The sequence below is a fragment of the Ictalurus punctatus genome, chromosome 9, assembly GCF_001660625.3.
Source record: "Ictalurus punctatus breed USDA103 chromosome 9, Coco_2.0, whole genome shotgun sequence".
Lineage (NCBI taxonomy): Eukaryota > Metazoa > Chordata > Actinopteri > Siluriformes > Ictaluridae > Ictalurus > Ictalurus punctatus.
The window spans coordinates 27,042,655-27,066,102 of record NC_030424.2 but is presented as its reverse complement, the minus strand read 5'-3'; the positions used below and the strand labels follow the sequence as shown (position 1 = coordinate 27,066,102).

General features: G+C 41.5%; 1 protein-coding gene across 2 annotated transcripts in view; it reads left to right on the top strand.

The window, feature by feature from the left end:
- The window catches only part of abch1 (ATP-binding cassette, sub-family H, member 1), a 36,641-nt gene extending 23,271 nt beyond the window's left edge, over positions 1-13,370 (top strand). For both annotated transcript variants that reach the window (XM_017476363.3, XM_017476364.3), the window contains exons 11-20: positions 446-546; positions 1,244-1,314; positions 1,432-1,481; positions 3,285-3,341; positions 4,474-4,544; positions 5,295-5,383; positions 5,651-5,754; positions 8,332-8,491; positions 9,321-9,425; positions 10,913-13,370. In XM_017476363.3, coding sequence (XP_017331852.1) covers positions 446-546; positions 1,244-1,314; positions 1,432-1,481; positions 3,285-3,341; positions 4,474-4,544; positions 5,295-5,383; positions 5,651-5,754; positions 8,332-8,491; positions 9,321-9,425; positions 10,913-11,019 — 915 coding nt within the window. In that variant the 3' untranslated portion in view covers positions 11,020-13,370. The remainder of the gene's footprint in view (positions 1-445; positions 547-1,243; positions 1,315-1,431; positions 1,482-3,284; positions 3,342-4,473; positions 4,545-5,294; positions 5,384-5,650; positions 5,755-8,331; positions 8,492-9,320; positions 9,426-10,912) is intronic.
- The last annotated feature ends 10,078 nt before the right edge of the window (positions 13,371-23,448 follow it).

Below are 23,448 nucleotides of genomic sequence, written 5' to 3'. Positions count from 1 at the left end.
GCATCTCGGGGAAATTCCTCGAGAAATCGGATGAGAAAAACGCCAAGAATACGTTTCTGGGAATTTCTAGGCGAAAAGCGCGTCGACTTTGAAGATGATCAAATACAAAATTATTTTGATTTATTTGGGATTTTTTTTAATCACAACATAATTCACATAGCTCCATTTGTGTTACTCCAGAGTTTCGATGACTTTATTATTATTAAAAAATAAAAATAAAGAATGAGTGTGTCTAAACTTTTAGCCGGTAGTGTATATTGTAATGGTATTTCTGGCAAACAAATACAAATTAGTAACAAGAAAGACTAGACTTGTTGGTGGCAGAGACGTCCGTGTCGACACCACTGGCGATACGTTCTAATCGTTGAAACTAATTTGTCGTTGGACATTGCCTTGGACTTTCTCTCTTGGACCATAGTTAAAAATTTGACTCTCATCCCTGCAGGTGAACCTCTCCCATTCTGCTGCTTTTGAAGGCGCCCGTAACGGGGAGTACTGGGGCGTCATCGAGTTTGGCAAGAACTTCACCAGCTACCTGACCAAAAGGTGAGGATTTCAAGACGACGTTTACATGCTGTTTAAATCCGAATCGATTTGTCAACAGTGCTGCTGTATAAAAAGGTATGAAATCATGTCTAGCGGGTTACTTAAGAATTTATTCATTTCAACTGGTATTTCCCTGAAATCCTCACATGCGGTGATTATCTGCTGTATGAAAAAACACTGGCTCAGACGCTCGGCCCTCAGCATCAGCCGAGTATGCACACGTAGACGAAATGTCCAATCAATAATACCTGACATTTACCTGCTGTTACCTCACGGTTTACCTGCGCGAGGTGTTTGGCTAACGGTCTAAAAATACTTGAACACCCGAACAAACAGGGTCAGGTGATGATGATTGTAGCAAAGAGGAGAGAGAGAATGAGAGAGAGTTGAATCAGTGTGTGAGAGACGAAAAGCAGGTCACCTGTCTGTCTGTCTCTCTCTCTCTCTCTCTCTCTATGTCTGTCTTTCTGTCCACTCAGTCACACAGGAATGTGTGTCGTTTAAATAAGGATTACACTGTCGAATATGCATGCGTTTAATGATGTACTGATCTATAAGTTTTACACCATGATCAACGGGTAGCTTCGCTTAGTTGTTAGCAAGATTTGCTACGTAGCTGCAGGGAAATCCGGATGTCTGATTAATCACGAATAGTTTCCGGGGTGTCACGTGGGACGATTTGTTTGTGTACGGACAGGATGTTGCAGCCGAGAGTCTCCAGAGACATCGTCGAGGGGGGGTCCGTCCACGTTTGGCTCGACTTGACGAGTGAGTTTGAGGTTCTGATTAGACGTTATTGTGCGATTCGACACTGATTTCATGAAGGAAATGAAACTTGTGAATAAACTTGTGTTTTCTTTTCTTTCTTTCTTTCTTTTTTTTTAGATCGACAGATAGGAATAATGCTGCAAAAGAAGCTGCATGAAGCATTTCAGGTAAAGCTAAACCGTGGCTACGCTGATTAGTCTACATTGCAGAGTGTCGCCATAATCTCTCCTTTCGCATTCATTCTTGTTAATATTTGTTTAAACTCTGCATTTCCATGATGCATATCTGTAAAGCGGAAGGAATTTAGAATAATGATTCCGTGTGCCAAAATCGTGACCGGGAGAATCGAGAATTGAGATTGAGAAAGAGAGACGAGGAAATGAAAGAAAACCTCCAAAAAAAAAAAAAAGTTTTATACCGCGTGACTTTGCTCATGTGTATAGGCTAGAGGTGAGTAAGGGACTGGGTTTTCTTTATGATGAAGGAATTCTGACCTGCCTTTTCCTGTTCTCAACCAGACCTGGTTCAATTTCCCAAAATGTAAACAAATAAGCTGTTTCTGAACCCACAGTGTGTATACAGTGCCCTCTGGTGGCGTGGTGGCCCTAAAACGCTGCTTATATGACTGACGGCTACAAACCGCAACGTGATTATTTTAAACCACGGCAACCTTGACCAAATCTAACCTGCTAAAGAAGGTAGTAGCAGGTCAGTGGTTATGTCATTGGACTACTAATTGGAAGGTCATGAGTTTGAATCCCTTGACCCTCAACTGCCCCGTTGTATGATTGAGATTAATCTAAAAAATGTATTTCTGTATGTCACTCTAGATAAAACTAGACTAACTGCATGCTGTTTCCAACACGCTCCCTGGTTAACATACATGACCTTTCTTTGTCCTCCGAGCTTCATATCTGAGCACCTACTCCTGGCCACGTGAAAGTAAAAAAAATACCTACTCCTGGCCACGTGAAAGTTAAAAAAAAATACCTTCTCCTGGCCACGTGAAAGTAAAAAAATTACCTTCTGCTGGCCACATGAATGTAAAAAAAACACCCGCTCGCATCCTTTGATTTTCTGTACCGCTTATCCTACTCAGGGTTGCGTGGAGCCTGGAGCTTATCCCAGGGAACTCGGGGCACGAGGCAGGGGACACTCTGGAGTGCCGACCGATCGCGGGGCACAATCGAAGACTCACACACCCATTCACACACTATGGATATTTTTGAAATGCCAAACAGCTTACAATGCATTTGTTTGTACTGGGTGAGGAAACCGGAGTACCCGGAGGAAACCCTCGAAGCACAGGGAGAACATGCAAACACCTAACCCAGGAGGTGTGAGGCCCCCCACCCGCTCCCAGCCACGTGAAAGTAGAAAAAAAATCAACCTCACACGCTCCTGGCCATGCGAAAGAAAAAAAAACACCCACCTCTGGTCACGTGAAAGTTTAAAAAATCCCTGCTCCCAGCCACGTGAAGAAAAAAAAACGCCCGTTCCTGGCCATGCGAAAGTTAAAAAACAAACAAACAAACAAAAAATGCCTGCTCCTGGTCATGCGAATGTAAAAAAAATAAATTTTTAAAAACGCCTGCTCCCGGCCACGTGAAAGTTAAAAAAAATAATAAAACTGCATGCCACGCGAAAGAACAAGTTTTTAAAAGACGCCTGCTACTGGCCACGTGAAAGTAAAAAACTGCCCACTCCCAGCCACGTGAAAGTCAAAAAACAAACAAACAAACAAAAAACGCCTGCTCCCGGCCACGTGAAAGTAAAAAAATTAAGACAGCCTACCCCCAGCCACGTGAAAGTTAAAATTTAAATTAAAACCCGCACTGTGTCTTGTGGGACTCCAGTCCGGTGAGACGTACACGTCTAGTACTGCCCAGAGATGATCTGATTATTGTGGGGCTTTAACGTGTCTATTAAAAAGACCAGTACTCTGAAATGTGTGTGTGTTTCTGTTTCAGGCTTTCGTGGGAAGTAAGATGGGCAGTCAGGCCTACCTAGTGTCTGTTCCGATTAAGGTAGGATCGCTGTGTGTCCTGTGTGTGTTGTAGTGCTCTCTAGTGTTAAACACAAGACACGACATTTTACAAGCCTGAAGCTTGCGGTCTCACTTCCCACGTGCAAAGCCGGGAAAAAACCGGCAACGACGAACCTTTATGTTACATCTGTCTTTCAGTGAGCGTGTTGCTGAGTGTGTTGGATCACAAAAAAAAAAAAAAACAAATATAAGATTATTAAACCTATTATTTTTAGCTAAGTCGAAGCTTTAAATTTTGCACGGTGGAGTTTATTTCTAAAATTATTTCAAGCTTGAAACGAGTAGAAATGTCTAGAAATAGGTTGAATTGTCTTTTATTCGGTTTATTGTCGTCTTATAATAAGAAATACTTGATAAATTCGACTATACAAGATATTATTACTTGCTAAGATGTCGGGGTTTTTTTTTTTTGTTTGTTTGTTTTTTTTTTGCAGTGTAGTAATGCACAGCTATTGATATAGAAGTGAATTTCCTTTAGCGCGCCATTACTCGGCAAGAAATCAATCCATCTTGAGCTGTAGACTTCACAGAATGAAGGCTTTGAGATCTCCTGGGAAGAAAAAAAAAAGGTGTAGCTAAATTAGCTAATTCTGCTATCTAGCTGCAGTACCACTTGAAATAGTTAGCAAGCCACGTCGTTAGCACGCTAGAGTTATTTTTCATACTGTACTGGTGTACATAGTCTTTAAGAATTCTACGTTACTTGTCAAATATCTTCTGATGTGTAGTTGACTTCATTTATAAAAAAATTTGTTTTTACAAACGTTAGCATGCTAGCTAGCTAGCCAGTAAGTGAACTAGCAAGCCGATGTAAGTAAAAAATATGCAGTATGAAATGCCAAGCAAATGATTTTACTTTAAGGTTAATCCATTTTATTGTGCTCCAAGTCACCGTGATTTCCGAGTCGTGGGGAAACGTTGACACGAGTGTGTGTAAAACGCGTAACGGAGCGCACATAGGGTTGGTTCTCATGATTACTAATCCGTCACGTGAGCATACTGGGCTGGTGTTAAAGTTTCGACGACGGTATCGGTATCAAAACCTGCATTCGTGACACAATTCTTTGACGGAGATGCTTGTATTTTCATCGTTCTTCCCTTCTACCCTGTAGTTCGAGGAGCCAATATACGGCAGTCCGAACACTACATTCACTACCTTTGTGACTCCAGGAGCTGTCCTGAGGTAACATTACATCCTCCTTATACAGTGAGGTCCAAAAGTCTGAGAGCGCTAGTGAAAATGTAGAATCGGTGAAACAGTTCGTTGAATTTCGGAGTTTCTTAGGATTCGGTACGTCCTCTTTTTGCTTTAATGACAGTGTGGACTCGAGCTGGCACGGACTACGCGGGTTCCGTGCAGAACCTTACCCGATCCATTTGAGATCTAATCCATCGGAGTGTCGTCTGATCATGCGCTTCAATAGAAGGGATTAGACATGAGGAAAAATCTGACCTCTGACCTTCCGGACAAAGAAGTTAGCGTGGTCAATATCAAAAAGTTGAATAGATTTACATAGGGGCGTTTAAAATCGGGGCCTAGAAATAGTGTAGAATCTTGAATATTAAATATTCAAGATATCGAAGAGTTACTTTCTTTGTTCTAAGTATTTCAAAATGATTAAAAAATTTTTTTTTTTTTTTTTTTAAAACCTTCTCTTTATTTTCAATTTTTAAATGGAAAAAAAGAAATCCCAGCTTTTCAATGGGGTCTCAGACTTTTGGACCACACTGTACTTAACAAAAAACAAGAGAAGTGGTCGTAGGAATAATAATAATAATAATAATAATAATAATAATAATAATAATAATAATGGGTCACAATGTTGGGGCATCTGTTGGAGCAGGTTTATACATTTTCAGATACCGTGACTACATGTTTTAGTGAAAATTTCCTGAAGTTATTGTACATTTTTTATTCTCATCTGTAACACAGCATCACTTTTTACCTGGCGGTGGGACTCACTGCTCTGTCCTTCGTCTTGGAAAGGAAAGAAGGGCTGTTGGACAGGTGCTGGGTGGCAGGTGAGACACTTTCAGTGGCATTTGAGGCTATATATATATATACATATATATATCACTAAATATGTCTTCCTTAATTCACTATTCACTTTCCTCACTCTCTTGCACAAACTCGGGCCTTTAGTTCCTATTCGTCCTCACATTTTTCTCTCTCCAAAAAATTCATTTCCTCCATGAACCACTAGATGGAGGCAGTGAGATATTGTTTATTACACTCACATTTTTCTTTATCATCATTTTCCCTATCTTCATCCTTCCTTTCCGGTGTAGGCGTGAGTTCTCTGGAGACCATGCTGGCACATCTCTTCACTCAGCTGTTGGTCATCAGCGTCCAGATCATCCTGCTCCTGCTCTTTATACTGCTCGTCTTTAAGGTAAGTGTGCGTCTTATGAATAATGAGTTACGAATTATGAAGCCACTGTTGGGCCCTTGAGCAAGCGCCTTAACCCTCTCTGCTTTTCACCGCACTACGATAGTGCTGTTAACATGATTGTTGTTTGTAGAGATCTAGACCAATGGTCACCAACCCTGTTCCTGGAGATCTACCTTCCTTAAGACGTTAGCTCCAGCCATAATTGTGCTCACCTGACCATCTTATCATTACCTTAAGAAGTTCTTGATCAACTGAAGGAGTTGTGTTTGGTTTTAGTTGGAGATGAAACCTGCAGGAAGGTAGACCTCAAGGAAGAGGGTTAGTGATGACTGTTCTACACCCATAATGGCTCTTTGTGTTTTTCATCCATCCAGTAGGGGGCGACATTGGACTTCAGGATACATTAATTATGGCAGTCCTTTGAGTGTACTTTTGTGTTCTAGTTAAAGGACTAGCATGCTATAATTCAAATTCAAATACTGACTATATATATATATATATATTCTTCTTTTTTTAAAGTTTGGCCCATCTTGAGCATCTTAAAGTATGAATATGTGTGAGAAGTATTGGAACAGCAAGGCCAAGTCTCTCTTTTTTTGCTATCCATTGAAGACATTTGTGTTTGAGATCAAAAGATGAATATGAGACAACAGATCAGCGTTTCAGATTTCATTTCCTGATAAAATTTCAACTTAAAACATGGCACCTTTGGTGGCAGACCACGCAATTTTTAGGTGAGCAAAGGTATAAGAACAGATACTCTTAAAGTAAATAACACTTAATATTTGGTCTTGCTTGCAATAACTGCAACAAGCCAGTGACCCAGGCTTTTAATGCAGCTTCTTTCAGTTGTTCCGTGTCTGGTTGTCAGTACACCAGTGGTTTCTTTCTCTTTCGGGACATTCGAAATTGTTGTATTGGCTATACCAAATGCTTTAGCAATGTCTCTGTTCGATTTTCCCCTCTTTTCTCAGCTTCAAAATGTCTCGCTTTTCTCCCATAGACAGCTCTCTGATCTTCACGTTGGTTTATCCTTTTTAACAACAAATGCAGTCTTCACAGGCGAAAACTAGGACTCAAACCAAGAGTAGACACTCAGCTCTATTAATTCTTCAAACATTCAGTTTAACAGAGCACCCCTTGGCAACAAGAAACACATATCAGTCGCATGTTCCAATATTTTCGATCGCTTAAAAAATATGAAGGTTCAAACAGAAGGTGTCATGTTCGAAGCTGTTTAAGACATCTAGATGTAAGTATCGTGAAATGAAAGCTGAAATTCTGATCTAACGTCTCCTTTTCATGTTTTCGTCAAAACTAAATGTCTTCAGCGTATAGCGAAAACAATAGAATTGGCCTGGCTGTTCCAATACTTTTGGAGGGGGCTGTATGGCTGAAATATTCAGCATCTGTGATCTTGGTACATGTTAAGTGCAACTAATTGTGTACCAAGACGACAAAACCAGGATTGTTTCAATGAGAAAAATCTGAAAAGTCAAGTTTTTCAGATTTGGAATAATTCCTGATGGAATAATTGTACAGTACATAATGTTCCATCTACCTCAAGTGTAGCCAATCAGAATGAGACATACTGTAGTAATCATATCCTGTCCTGACCACACTTCCTGGTGCAAATAATCTCATCTCTTTTCAGAGAAATGTTTTTCATACATGGTCGCTGACAAATAAACTTAATAAACTAAACCGAATGTCTTTTGTGCCCATGTAGCCAATAGGAATTGACCTAAAACCTTTTTTTCTAACTGCATGCTTCAAGAAATTTGTCTTTCAAATAGCAGGAATATTCCATATTTATTCATTTAAAGTAAAACCTCCACCCTGATCCACCCCTGCTGAAATAAAACAATAGAAACCATCACAGAAATTCTAATGGTTTCCACTACAAATACCATTACAAACCAGCTGTTAACCATTAAAACCATTACCCAATGTCAAAGGTGTTCTATTGGTCCTTCATGGTATCCACTAGACATACAGTAACATGCCACCAATGGAAGGTAACCAATTACTAGTAGAGACGCATAGGGACGTTACAGTTTCCATTAAAACCAATACAATCCCCGTTATAACCATTAAAACCATTACAAATTCTACAAGCAGAGCGTATAGATGAGGAGGTGAAGGAGCTGGATAGAGTAAAGGAGTAACGCGCCGCTGCATCGACTCTCTTTAGGTAGAGGTGAAGGCGAGGGCTAAATCCCACTGGTACTAGTATCAGCTGGTAGAATGGCATTGTGGGTAACGTAGGAAAACCTTTTCTGCAGTGAGTGATGTTTAGTGATTTTTGGATTTATATAAAGGAGACGTCAGCTGTGAGTCAACACACACACACACACACACACACGCACACAATCTCACACAATCTCACACTCATACACTATCTCGGCAAACATGTAGATTTATTGAAGGCATCAGGCCAGTTACTTTAAATTATGATTCTTTATAATACATATAATACATTCTTCATAATGCAGCCTTATAATGGATCTCTCTCTCCCTCTCGCTCTCCCTCTCTCTCTCTCTCTCTCTCTCTCACTCTCGCTCTCTCTTTCTCAGATTCCCAACGAAGGCTCCCTGGTCCTAGTCATCTGCCTGATCGTTCTTCAGGGCGTGACCGGAATCTCCTTCGGATTGGTTATTTCGTCCGCCATCGACGACGAGCAATCGGCCAATCAGGCAGCTCTCGGCATCTTCTATCCCAACCTCATCATCAGCGGTACGACTCCACCAGTTCGGCTAACGTCACTTACAGTATATGACGATCTCTCGATTCTGATTGGTCAGAAGGTGTCGATTAAAGGAGTTGTAGTTTGTTGTGCCCAAGTTTCAGCTTTGACTGAAGACTGAAAAGCGTACAAGCATTTCACATAAACATTTATGGACAGAATAAAGCAACTGCACTTAGATTTCCATTATACGTACGTTTTTGTCTAAACGGTTCTTCTTCCAGCACAGTGAAATTCTGTAGTAACGACATGACACGTACCGTACACCACAAGTGAGGTCAATAGAGATTAGGTTAAATAAATAAAAAAAAAAAGTAAACGGGAATAAACGTTATTACATGAGGATCCATTTTCAAAATGAACACCAGGATCGATACGGATCGATATTTCAGTGATGACGCACCCGTTCGACCCCACGGTCTCAGTTTCAGCTAAATTGTAATTTTCCAGGAAAGTCGCTTACCGTCGCTTTAATGTTGGTGGATCATTTTTTTTGTGGGTTTTTTTTTTTTTTTTTTTCTCGCTGATTGATGAGGAAAGACATAAGTGCAATTTGATCTTGGCTAGTCTACTGGGATCAGGAGATGGATTGAGAGAGTGATGAGAAAAGGTGATAAGGAAAGGAAAGAGAGAGAGGGAGAGAGGGAGGAGGGGAGGGGAGGGGAGGGAGGCTCAGCAGAAATACACTAAAAGCCTGATAATGACCGACTGAGGAGGAAGTCATGTCTGAGTTTATGACCTTATCCTCCGATTTATCTTTTTTTCTCCCCCTTTATCATCCTCACACGTTTCTCTCGTTCCTTATCGAACTCTCTGTAGGTGTCATTTGGCCGGTGGAGTGTATTCCGTATCCGCTGCGATACCTGAGTCTTGTGCTGCCTCAGACGTACGCATCTGAAGCCCTGCGATGCATTATGTACCGAGGTGAACACACACTCACTCACTCACACACACACACACACACACACACACACACACACACACACACACACACACACACACACACAGACAGTCATGAAGCACTCTCCTGCATCATGTTTATTGGTAATCTTACACTTACACACAGCCCTATGGCTTTAGAAAGTAAACACACACACACACACACACACACAGCATGTTTGAGCGGAGGTTCACGTCTCATCTATGTTCCATGATGATGAGCTCGTGTTGCAGCAGACAATCAGGACACCTAACCCTCCCCTCACTATCCCCCCTTTCTCTCTCTCTCTCTCTCTCTCTCTGTCACTCTTGGTTTTCCCTCTCTCCGTATCTGTCCTCACTCTTTCTCTCTGTCTTTCTCTGCGTGCGTCTCTCGTCCTCAATTATTCACCGAGCTTATCATCGTACCTCCCTCTCGAATGAAACCCCTTTCAAACCTGTTGAAGGTTTTCCATCTTCTCTCCGGCACCCCACAGCTTAACTGGCTTCATTTGTGGAGTAAACAATAAACGCTAAAGTATTATAGCAAGCCACAGGACACACGAGTAACACTCCAATGCCTGGATAACTTGTACGATCTGTTCGGGTAAAAAGTGATCCAGTGTAATTAGGAACTGAATGAAAATTCTTTTTCTGACAGGAAACGTCAGAAAGACGTCAGAAAGAGAAATTCTAAAGAGAAATTCTAAAGTCGACATTTCCCCGTGTGAAGAGGTTTTCCCAGGCCGCCACACGTACAGTCGATATAAATAGCGCTTGGTAATTATAACCCTAAGTGTATAACGAATTATTAATTTGTTTTACGTTTCATAAATTTTGTATTGGACTGAAAAAACCGGCTGCTCTGGCTTTTCTACCAGAGCCTCATCATCCTGCAGCTCTCGCCTGGTTTCACACTGACGCTAAGCAGAGTTGAGCCTGGCCAGTACCTGGATGGGAGACGTCCTCGGGTCCAAAAACTAAGGTTGATGCTGGAAGTGATATTAGTGAGGCCAGCAGGGGGCGCTCACCCTGTGGTCGGTGCGGGTCCTAATGCCCCAGTGTAGTGACGGGGACACTATAGTGTAAAAACAGCACCGTCTTTCAGATGGGACGTTAAACCGAGGTCCTGATTCTCTGTGGTCGTTAAACATCCCAGGACATGTCTTGTAAAGAGTAGTTCCCCCATTGGCCCTTCTCTATCATGGTCCCTTAATAATCTCCATCTCTGAATTAGCTACATCACTCCTCTAATAGCTGGTGTGTGATGGGTTTTCTGGCGCAATATGGCCGCCGTCACGTCGTCCATGTGGACGCTACACACTCCCATGAGGAGATCCTCGCCCCCATACACTGTAAATACATGAGTGTCTATTTCAATCAAAAGGCTTTGGACTGAAGTGAGATATTATGGATTTTTAACATGACATGAAAGAAAATTGCCATGCAGGTCAAAGCAAACTGAAATCTGAGTGTTCTGTGATGTTCTTCAGGATGGGGTCTGTCGCGCATGATGGTGTGGCGCGGCTTCGCCGTCACGCTCGGCTGGAACACGTTCTTCCTCATGCTGGCCACCATCATCCTCAAGCTGAGGACATGAAGGACGCCGGTCACTGGAAGGAGCTTCAGATCATGGAGAGAGGCATCAGGCGAATCCCAGGCTTCATGGAGAAGACAAGGCCTCTCTCTCACTCAATATTTTTTGATGCGGCTCTCACGAGTGGAAGAATGGGGATTTTTCACCTGCAGTAGGGCTGCTAATCAGAGTTCACTATTAGGCTGAAGGCTACCTCAGAGTAGCCGATCAGGCTCTTCTTTTTTCATAAGAACCAGAACCAGTCACCTCAGGGAAAGAATAGGTGCTGGTTCTGCATCAGTAGCATTCCACCAGCAAGTGTTATACTACAAATCCAATGGTATGTTCGTTCACGTACTTGCATTTGATATGTCCTAATTAGCACAGACCACAGTCTTCAATACACTCGGAGATCCTAAAAGGCAAGTAACCACGTGAAGTACCGACCTTTGACATGACTGTCACCTGGTGCGTAAAGTCCAGAACTTGGAAAATTCAAAAGCTCAGACACCTTGACGGACTCGTTCTAGACAGACAACACGGCGTCTGGATGCGTTTGAGAGATCTCTGTTTGTGTCGTTCGTTTTCTTCACAGCTCTCTAGAGTTGCAGTGTTATATAATCAAGTTTAACCATTTAGTTGCTCTATCCGTGGGCTTTGCGTGCGAGGTACCTCCTCTGACTTGATGACGGCTGTGTTATTTGTTTTTCCTTCATGGTAAGGTCTCCTGTCATTCGATTCAATCTCAGTGAGTGGGATCAGCTATTCATATGGGCTATTCATATGACCAGTAATACTGTATATCCAAGCACATGGTCTCACGACTGAAGTTACTGAGTCATGGATGGAGACTACTTTCATGACATCGTGTCTTCTAGATAGTGATAGCTGAGTCACACTCTGAACTAGATGGTTTCTGCTTGGGGCCTGAGATCTCTTGAGAGCTTTACGCTGGACGATCGTACGTCTCGGATCTCAGGACGCACGTGACGTGCTGACCGGCGGCCGATTTAGCGCCGTCGCGACCAGAGACAGAAACCGGTCCGTGTTTAAAATCTCCGAGAGTGACCATTTGTACAGTACAAAAGCCACCAATAGGAGAACGGCAAAGGATTATGCGAAACCCGTGGGACGGCTAGAAATACGGCCGTGTCGATGGCGAGACATAGACGAAACATGCTAAACGACGGAAAAGTAACCGTAATACCTCAAGCACACGTTCAAATATGTTTCCGTGTAAGCGAGCTCATTCTCCTTTTAATACAGGTCTGACACACGTTTAGTCTGTTATAGAAATCCGCCTAGTGATAATCTATTTTTTTTTTTAATTATTATTATTATTATTATTATAGATGGCTTAAGATAACCTATGTTTATATTAACGTTAGCTAGGTAACAATCGCTAATATAGCTAAGAAACCTGTTCTAGCTTTGTCAAGATACGCTAACATGTTCACTGAGTAAAGTGCCGTGCTACATTGAACTACATTGAACGAGGCTTCTTCGACTTCACTAGACTTCCCAGCCAGAATAGTTCATCCCGCCCACCGAAGTTGATTGACAGAAGACCTTAAACAGGCAAGGAAATTAAAAACAGCCAATAATTAACTACGATTTGAATTGAATTGCGTACAAGTATTCGTTTATGGGAGGTTTTGTTTTATACGTCGACGTGTTTTAATCGTACATCCCGAAATAAATCGTATGCTGCTGTCTGTTCCTTTGACCTCCTCATGCTGGCCAAAGGAGGCGCTATTTATAAACATCGAGAGCTCTAAGTAATCCTTTAATCGTGTACTTTAACCGAGCGTGGCACGATTCGTAATTTGTTGCATTTGTGTATGTTTTTAAACCGTTTCGGTCGTGTCGTGAAGTGTGGAGGGAAAGATGTGCACGTTTACGTTATTCTCCTGACCGGACCTGCAATCGTTGTGAGCTGTGAAAAAGAAAAAAAAAAGAGAAATGCAAGGAGGCATGCATGCGTAATGAAAAGCGTTCGCCGGGGCTACAAGCACAAAGATGGCAGCCTTGTGCCGGCTACACCAGCTACAATCAATACTGTGGCATCTTACTGTATGTTGAAAGATATACAGAGATACAGATATATATATACAAATAAGATGTATATTTGAGATTAATCGCTAGCTATTGAGTATTTTGTCGGACAGTGTTGAATGCTATGAAGGAATGGCTTTTATAAAGATGTCTATACAAGAATTTCTTGCTTGTGAAGGTGTTCTCCTATGGGTTTTGTCCCGAACTAATTGTTGTTGTTGTTGTTTTTTTTCACAGATAAGTACTGACTATATACAATGTTTCTTTCTTTACATTTAATGTTTTATAACGTCTTGTCATAAATCAGCTCCTTTGTCTTATATTTACATGACATTTACATTTATTAATTTAGCGGACGCTCTTATGCAAATAGGACATACGAGCAAAGAGATATATCAAGCGGAGAACAATACAAATAATGCTATTATGCAATATTTTTTAATTAAGTTCTAGAGAAGCAAAGTGCGCAGATTCTGTGGTCCGGATTGAGGTTGAAGTTCATTCGACCACTGATGGACGGTTCGTGTGAAGGTTCTGGAAAGGGATCTTGAGCCACGCTGAGTAGGTACTACTAAGTGTCGGTCGTTAATCGATCGCAGATTGCATGAGAGTTGAGGTAGGAGGGTGCTGTTCCAGGCAAGGTCTTGTAGGTGAGCATCAAGGCCTTGAATTTGATGCGGGCGGCTACAGGAAGCCAGTGGAAGGAGATGAAGAGGGGTGTGACATGTGGGTCCTTTTGGGCTGGGTGAAGACGGGGCGTGGTGCAATCAATAATTCAGCATTCACATATATTGAACTACATAGGGTATAAAACCCAAATTATTCCTTGTCTGTACTGTCAGTCGATTGGTCTAGAAATTCCCCAGATCTAAATCCGAGCAACAAACATGTCCAATCCACGGAGGCCCAACCTCACAACTTAAAGGATCTGCTGTTAACGTCTTGGTGCCGGATAGCACAGCTTCAGAGGTAGGTCTTGCCTCGACGGGTCAGAGCTGTTTTGGCGGCAGAAGGACGACCTACACAACATTAGGCCGGCGGTTTTAATGTTATGGCTGATCGGTGTATTTGTCATGAGCCATAAGATGGCATTTTTTTCATCAGACAGCTTCGTGGAGTTTATTACGATTCTGAAATTCCTCACAAATGTAAATTATTAACAGATGTGTTCAACTTTAAACAAGAATAAAACCTTCAGCACCCTCCTCAATTCAATTCCAAGTCAATTCTATTAGTATAGTAGAGCGCTCTTAACAGTGGACGTTGTCTCAGAGCAGCTTTACAGAAACATATAAACACAGGATGGAGATTTTAAGCGTGGGAATGTATCCCTATTGGGCGAGACGGTGGAGACGGTGGTGAGGGAAAAACTCCCTGAGATGATATGAGGAAGAAACCTTGAGAGGAACCGGACTCGGAAGGGAACGTGTCCTCATCTGGGTAACGACGGATAGTGTGAAAGTAAAAGAACGGTCATTATGGTACGCTCCTCTACTAATAATGGCACCCCTTGGTAAATATGAGCAAAGAAAGCTGTGAAAATGGTCTTTGTTGTTTAAACTTTTGATCTTTTGTTCAGAAAAATACTCTGCTCTCATGAATATCAAACAATTGCAAACAAAACACAGGTTTATCCAACAAAAAAAAAACAAACCTTAAATATTAAGTTTAAATATGTGTGCCACAATTATTGGCACCCTTTTAGTCAATACTTTGTGCTACCTCCTTTTGCCGAGATAACAGCTCTGAGTCTTCTCCTATAACGCCCGATGAGGTTGGAGAATAAATGGCAAGGGATCTGAGAGCGTTCCTCCATACAGAATCTCTCCAGATAACGAGTTGAATCGCTGCCTTGAGTGTCATAAAACTACAAGATTACAGATTCAAGGAAGCAAAAGTCAAGACCAGTCTCGATACCAAAGTTTAAGTCAGTTAACCATTATAGAGAGAGCTCTTGAAGATCTACCACTCGTTATATGGTCTTTTGAATATTGGATTATGTTATTAATAAATGTCTTGTAGCATGACAAGAATGAAACATCTGACTGGTGGAAGAGCTCCTTGAATGGCTTCAGGACCGCAAGGCGATTAAATCTCCAAAAGCAGGTTCACAGCTGAACTTAGAAGATAGATTCCTACATCTCCAGCCGCAGGGTTGGGACCGCCAGCGAGATAGATCTCCAGCAGCAACTCTGTGTGGTGGTAAATCACCACAATCAAACGTGGCCCTAACCTGCACAGAGAACTGCGACTACAGAAGGTTGGAACCAAGGATTCGACACATTAAAGCCCTCTAACTCTAAAGTGTTTAAACGGTTAATACTGTTATTGTTTTTTTTCCAGTGCGATTTCAACATAGCATAGCCTAACATTTTCCCAGTCAGCTTAATTTCCTGTCCAGAGTTCGTCACTTCCTGCATGCCTGGCTCCATAAGGTTGTGATGTTAGTTAGCCGCTATAGCCAGGCTATCTTTTTGAAGATGTGGAGACAGTCATGCTGTGAAAATGTTAAAAATAAAGACACGTTTTTTTTTGTTTGTTTGTTTAAATGCAGTGTTTAGTTTTATTTAATATCTAGGCTTCGTAGAAGCAGAGTAGGCTGCTTCGAATGTAAAGAACCGTTAGTAACCGTTCTTTTATTTCGTTCCGGCTTTAGAGGGGGGTCATGGAACGCCAGGGATGAAGAAACATATTTATAGAAATATATTTTCTCTTCCAGAAAAAAAAAAAAAAGTTTCTAATCCCTGGTTGGGACTAAACTCTGCAGGGTGGCAGATCACGAGGTCAGGAAGTTAATTCCAACAACGACCGAACGCTTAATATTTGGAACCCATAAAACCACCAACTGTATCATCTTAAACCATACGCCTTCATCCTGCACTCCATCTGACCTCATGTACCCCTGCATTACCCCAGTATTTCAGATCTTCAGTAACCACTTAAATGCATGCTTTTGTGAGACTGTAACACGTCCTACTCGGCTATCTCGAGGCAATAAGGAGTAGGAGTGATGATTTAGGGTTAGATCGCTATAAACAAACTCAGGTTCTTTACCGCTTCAGACATATAGCCTGATGTAAATGAGGCCAGTGATAAGGAGTTGAGAGAAAATGAAAGAAAGAGGTGGAAGATCAAACGGAGATTAAAGAACGAAAACATGAAAGCGCAGTAAATCAGGTTAGCCACAACGAGCCGCTTCGTATGTGAGAACATGTTGACCCTCTTGGAAAGAATTTTGGCAGCTGCACGTGCGTGTTTGCAGCATTTTCTCTTGGTTTGTTCGTAGGCGTTGCTCTTTTATTCCGGCCTGAGCGTTCGTTTTGCACTTTATTTGATAATGTTAATGTGGGAGGATGGCCCTGGTCCAAGATCTGGGGCAACTTTTATATTAAGCTTGTTTGACATTTACCCAAATCATGCCCAAATGCTAAAGTGGGTACAGTATGTTTCCTTTGATGTGGCTCGGTAATAATCTTACCTTTCATGTGTGGTAGTCTGAAAGGAAAGCTCTTCTTGTCTTGATCCATATCTTATCCAACAACAAAACTCAAATTAGATCAAAGGTAATGGGTAATCGGTGATGTTAAGTGCGCTCAAAAAAGTTGGCTTTTAAATAGCAAACACGCACGCCCTGGCTTTTCCGGCCCTCTTCTCAATTATAATTAGTTGAATTGCTGCCTACAGTGTCTAGAGCAAAACTGCAAGATTACAGATTAGAGGACGCATTCCATAATTAAATTAAAGCAAGAGTCAAAACCTGCCTTAACACCAAAGTTAAAGCCAATCAGCCATGCTGCTGATGATCTAACACTCTTCAGAGCTTGATTCCACCCATTCTTTGCTAAACGTGGTAGATCTTCGGAAGATAGATTTGGTGCGGGGTGGAAGATGTTAATAATTTGTAATAATCGAAAGACTTGTATCTAGCCCACAGGCATTGGAGGCACGGGAGTCTTTTTTTTCCTCATCCTTTGCGTGAAAAATAAGGTCACCATGGTGTGCACTCTTATCCACTCTATAATCCATCCATCTTCTACCGCTTACTCCTTTTCATGGTCACAGGGAACCTGGAGTCTATCCCAGGAAGCATCGGGCACAAGGCGGGGTACACCCTAGACAGGGTGCCAGTCCATCACAGGGCATAATCACATACCGATTCATACACTACGGACTTTAGACACGCCAATCAGCCTACCATGCCTGTCAATGGACTTGGGGAGGAAAGTACCAGAGTACCCAGAGGAAACATGCCTGTCAATGGACTTGGGGAGGAAACTACCGGAGTACCCAGAGGAAACCCCCGCAGCACAGGGAGAACATGCAAACTCTGCACACACATGGCCCCGGCACATGGAACCCCGGACCCTGGAGGTGTGAGGCGAACGTGCTAACCACTAAGCCACCATGCGCCCCACTCCATGATCCCAATGTATTTTACAGTAGAAGTATTTCTGTGCATCTGGTTCTGTCTCCACTTACACGTTACCTTTGTGTACATTGATTGCTATAAAACAAGCTCTTAGGGAATTTTTAAATTTGGTGTTAAAAAAAAAAAAAAAATGCACCCCTGGTAACACTGTAATGAACTGCTATGAGTGCTTGTTGCAGTTCCAGTTTTTGACCACTAGGAGCAACAATAACTGTGTGGAGCTGAATGGTGCAGTGAACGTTCTGGCCATGATTACGCAACATCTAAAAGGCAAGCAAATCTGTGATTGGTCACTCAAAAGGTCATTGGTATTACGATGGAATTTAAAACGTTTGGAGCTGTGAAGGAGGACGTTCCCTCTGGATGAGACGCCACTACTTCTGAATATTGGATTATACTGTATTATTGATTGATTGATTGATTTCTTGGAAGATTACAAGAATCAAACATCGGACTGGTGGATGAATGGGTTCAGCACTAAGGTGATGAATCTCCAAAAGCAGGTTTTGAAACAGGTTTAGAAACGAGGTCGTGGCTAAACCCTGCGGTGAGACGGTTCTCCAAGAGCAACTCTGTCCTGTAATAGATCTCCACAGTTTAGTATACGGTGTCCTTTAACTGCAGTGAGAATTGGAAGTATAATCCAACCGTTCGGACTAAACCTCACCAGGAACGAGACCTTAATTAATTCCAAAACCGAGAATCGCTGATGACCACCAACCACATCACCTAGCACATTTCAACTACACGGCTTTGTCCTGCACACCACACGACCTCGTGTCCCCACGCCCTCCTTGTTTCCTCCACACGTTTATTTCAGATCTTCAGTAACCAATGCTCGGTTCTGCACTCTCCAGAGTCCTGACTTCTTAAACACTGTGTTTTTCTGAGACTCCACCAGGAAGAGGGCTGGAATGAAACTCTGTAGGGCGGAAAGGGCTTAAGGAGCAGGGTAGGGTTCCCTTAGGTTAAACCTATAGTAGACTGCTCTAAAAAAACCTGATCAACAGAGGTGTGGAGAGAGCTGACAACAGCTCAGAATGATATCTCAAGCGTGTGTAATTAAAATCAACAGGTCTATAAATAGCTGTACAGTTCCTCAGCCTGAGTAGGAGTCGCTTTAACAGCAAGGAGAGACAAAGCAGTATATTGGTAGAAGAAAATATATATAATATATATATATATATATATACATACTGACGTCTGTTTAAACGATGAAATATTTGTCCGTTGGATGTCATGTGCGCTTTAATTAAAAATTGACGAGGTTTGAGTTCTCGCAAGCATCTGTTTGTGTTTATTTGTAATCTGATTTCGAAGAGGAAAAAAAAACAACAATACGAGAGAGAAATCTCGTGCAAATCTTTGTTGACGACCGTAGCGAAGAAAAATTCAATTAAATACGTCCAGCTGCATAGGAGTTCGAACCCCTGCGCACCTGTGTAAGAAAAATACTTATGGAATGTGAGCACTCTGTTTTCTCAGGCCGTCCAAGTTTGCAATATTACAAGCAGTGAGTAAACATATCTGTGTACATAGTTACTGTTGCCAGAGCAGCCCGACAACAGTGTGCGGCCCGCTCCCAAACACCGAGAGGTTAGGATATGAACTCTTAACCATGAGATTCGATTACCCCGATCCTGTCACACCAGTCTCCTCCCTGCCCTTTTCTCTTTCCACGTTACTCTCTCGCGCCGACCTCTTCTCGACCTCTCAGCTCGGCGTTCTCGCACAGCTGTTGCTACGTTTTTTCATTTACACTCGCATCCTGAAATGATCTCTTGGCTAGAACAAATGCCCTCTGGAGCTTTCGGAGGAGGAAACACAGCGCGGTCGTTACAGCAAAGGAGGTTTAAAAAAGAACTTTATGACTTTAACCTCTTTATGTGTTGATGTTTTTCTTAGAACATTAAAGAACATCTAATATAAATGTCACGGTGTAAGTACAGATCAAAGTGTTGTATGGTACTCAAGACAGAGCTGGAGTTTCTCGAGGTTGTGCCAGGCGTTGTATGGCTGTAAGATATGAAGGGGAAAAACATTCATCCTGTATGAATCATATCTGAAGCAATCTATCAGGTCTTTGTATTAGGTGTGTGTGTGTGTGTGTGTGTGTGTGTGTGTGTGTGTGGGCACGGTTTTATAACTTGGTATGGCCCAAACATCCCCACAAGGATAGGAATATCTGACAGCCTTGACCCATGTAGAGATGTTTGGTACAAGGAAAACTGTAGCATTTCTTTTTTTAATATAATAAATAAATAAAATAAAAGATCCAAAATGTCTCCTATTGGTTCCTGAGGTTAAAGGTAGGGTTAGTTTTAGGTTTAGCTACAGCAATGATCATGTCAATGGAAGGTCCTCAAAAGAATAGCAAGGCAAACGTGTTTGTGTGTGTGTGTGTGTGTGTGTGTGTGTGTGTGTGTGTGTGTGTGTTCATGCATTCTGACCACCAAAGATAGGGCCATTATAAATGTATTGGTGAGGTGTTGGTGCTGTTGCCATAGTGGCCTAAATATGGATCATAGTCAGGTTTAAAGTAATTTATCATTGTCAGTGTGTGTGTGTGTGTGTGTGTGTGTGTGTGTGTGTGTGTGTGTCCACATTATCCCGACATGCTGAACCCAATCCGAGATTGTTTATTTATTGCCGTTCCTATTTGTTTCGTACCTATATTCAGACTGGAATATGAGAGTTGTATAATGTAGCCTAGCTATGTTCTGCTGATCAGAGCGGGAAGTTTGATTTATTGTTAGCCAGATAAAACATGAGCCAAGAATATCTGGAAAAAAAAAAAGAAAAAAAAACCCCACACAACTCCTGTCCTTGACTTATTTTCATAATCATGTCCTTGCTGTTATCCTTAACTCCTTTTACATATCCAGCATTGGAAAATATCTTGATCTTTCAGTTGACGGATTTGAACGGTTTGTCTACTGGCTTGGTTTCGGGTTTGGGCGGGATTATCTAGAGAGTAGGTGATATCTGGGAACCCCATGCACGCGTCCAAAATGAGCTATATGTCAAAAACCCACTTTACCCCCTACACGGAAAGCGAAGAAACCTCTTTTCCACCCACTCGTCCTCGTGAGCGATCACCGCCGAAAACTGCTTCGGTCTTCTGTACTTTTACACTTGAGTGAAAATAAGAGTAGTCATTGAGAAAATTATTCAGATAAGAGTTAACGCATCATCTTGCGAAACACTTCTTGAGTAATTACTTTACTTTAAATGATCCTTTTATCATTTCACGTTGTTAACACACCGAGTCTGAAAATGTCCTACTGTCTGTTCTGTTCTATTGTGAATTAAGTAAGCGAGATATGCTGACGTGCAATCCACCTCCGTTATCAACAATATATATAAAGAACGGTAATGTTAGCTGCTGAAAAGAAGAAGAAGAAAAAAAAAAACCCAGATAGAAACAATCACAGGAGTTCTAATGGTTTCCATTACAAATACAATTCCAAACCATTAAAAACATTACCGTTACCATTATCGGTCCTTAATGGTATCCACTAGACATAACATGCAACTAGAAGGCAACAAATTACAAGTAGAGACCCATAGGGACCCATAGAGCTTCCATTAAAACCAATACAATTCCCATTAAAACCATTAAAACCATTATAAATCAAATTCCATGAGGGTTTCTATAGTTAAGCAGTGCAATGCTGATGGGGTTTAAGTAGCTCGCTAGGTTCGTTAGCTAGACAGCTCGTGTGAGGTCCTACAGGTTTCTAGTTACATAGTTACATAGATATCGACAGAATGTAACTAGAAACCGGTATGAACTATCACCAGCTGTCCACCTAGCTAGATATTGTACTATGAAACCCCAAATGTGGGGGTTAAGGCTTCAATAGCTAGCTCATGTTGTTTCATACGTTTCCTAGCTAGCAAATCAATTTCCATGGCAACATGATGAGCTTTAAAGTAAGACGCTAAATTTAACAGCTCGAACGTGTTAATGTATGCGTGTAATTAACACGGTTTCGAAAGAAAGTGCAAGAGGGAAAAACATCGAGTCGTGATGTGCTAACTGATGGTGTGAGACTATACGGAAGAGGGGGAAAAAAAGACAACATTTCACTTAGAGGTGTAATATGTGAACGCTTCTCAGAATTTGATTAAAGAGAATTTTAGGAGGAGTCTCGCATGAATGAATCAGAGACGTCATGAGCCGATTAGAAGGACTTTGATATGGTGAACACTTTAATGATTTCCTGTGTTCGCAAAACGGAACATCACACCTACATCCCACTCGTATTGTACTCGCTGCCTGAACACGCACCGACCAAAACGGAAAGATTTCTCAGCACCCGATGCGACACGCATCGTGAAGACACTGAAGAACGGCCGACTGAAAACGATCACGCCCCTGTCCACGCAGAGATAATGTCTAATCAAATGAATAAATACAGTACAACACTTTATTGTTTAGATTGAAGCACAGGGTAGTGCATAGTTATAAAGCGTATAATGACTAAGGCAGCATACACAACACAAAACACATTAGCTTAATCAGACTGACTTTGCGTACAAAGGAAAAATTAACATTTTGTATGGATAATAATAACAACATTAATATTAATAATAATAATAATCATCATCATAATTGTAATTATTATTATTATTATTATTATTATTATTATTATTATTATTATTATTGTTATTGGCTTGGCGGTTAAGGCTCTGGGTTACTGATCAGGAGGTTGGGGGTTCAAGCCTCAGCGCTGCCACTGTTAGGCCCTTAACCCAGTGGTTTTTTAAAGTGGGGGGCCCCCCAGGGGGCGCCCGGGGGGCCTCAACAATTTGGTGTGAACAATAAATAAATACATCATTTTTATATATATATATATATATATTATATTTATATTTATATATATTTATATAATTCCTAATGTAATGTAATGTAAAGATGTAATATATAATTATTAATAAAAAAAAAGGGTTATATATTCAGAATCTGTAGTTTTAATGTGTTTTAAAGACATCTTGCAAAAGGGGGGCCTCAGTCAAATGTTAATGCCATTTGGGAGTCCTTGCCCTGGAAAAGTTTGGGAACCCCTGCCTTAACCCTTTCTGCTCCAGGGGGCGCTGTATCATGGCTGACCCTGCACTCTGACCCCAGCTTCCTGACATTCTGGGATATACGAAGAAAAGAATTTCTCTGTGCTGTAATGTACACGTGACCAATAAAGACTCGTTATCATTATAATTACAATAATATCACATAAGCAAGTCTGTTTGAGATAATGGTCCACTTCGAGGTGACCGTGTTGAGACTAGCATTGCTATCCTCATAATTCCAGCTTACTTACTTTGGTTTGTGTTGAACGGAATCATTTGTGATTTATGATATATTTTGGCTAAGGTTAGACACACTTTTGAGAATATGAGGACACAAGTACGGTACTGAAAGTCTCTCTGGTGTCTGCTTGGGGGCAGCTGCTACTGTATGATGTAAGTGACGACTTGTTTCATGGAAGTTCCACAAGACTGAATGTACTATAAAAGTTTTCAAAACACTAAATTAAAGCTTGTAGTGTAATCGTTGGCAGGTTGCTGTGGTATACAAGGAATGAAATACTTCAGGACATTGGTTTTATTGGAAAATAATCGACTTCAGGGTGGTAAGAGTAACTCCAGTTTGTGTCACGTTGCATCACGCCAACCCACTGTTTATCATTTCGAATAACAGCACACGTCGCAAGTGTTTCATGGTTGTAACTAGAACTAGCTATGAGTAATTTCAGAAGAATGGGTTTTTTTGTTTCCATTAAATATGGAAAGATCAAAGTCCTGATGCTGTGGTGGCACAACCATCAGCGTAGCTACTAGATGGAGAACCTTTCCCAGTCAGCCGTGATGACGTATCCTCGATCAGTTTATCTCGGATTAGCCGAGGACGACACTTTTTAAATTTGCTCTTAGACTTAATCGCCCGTTAATACACTGAAGGGCGC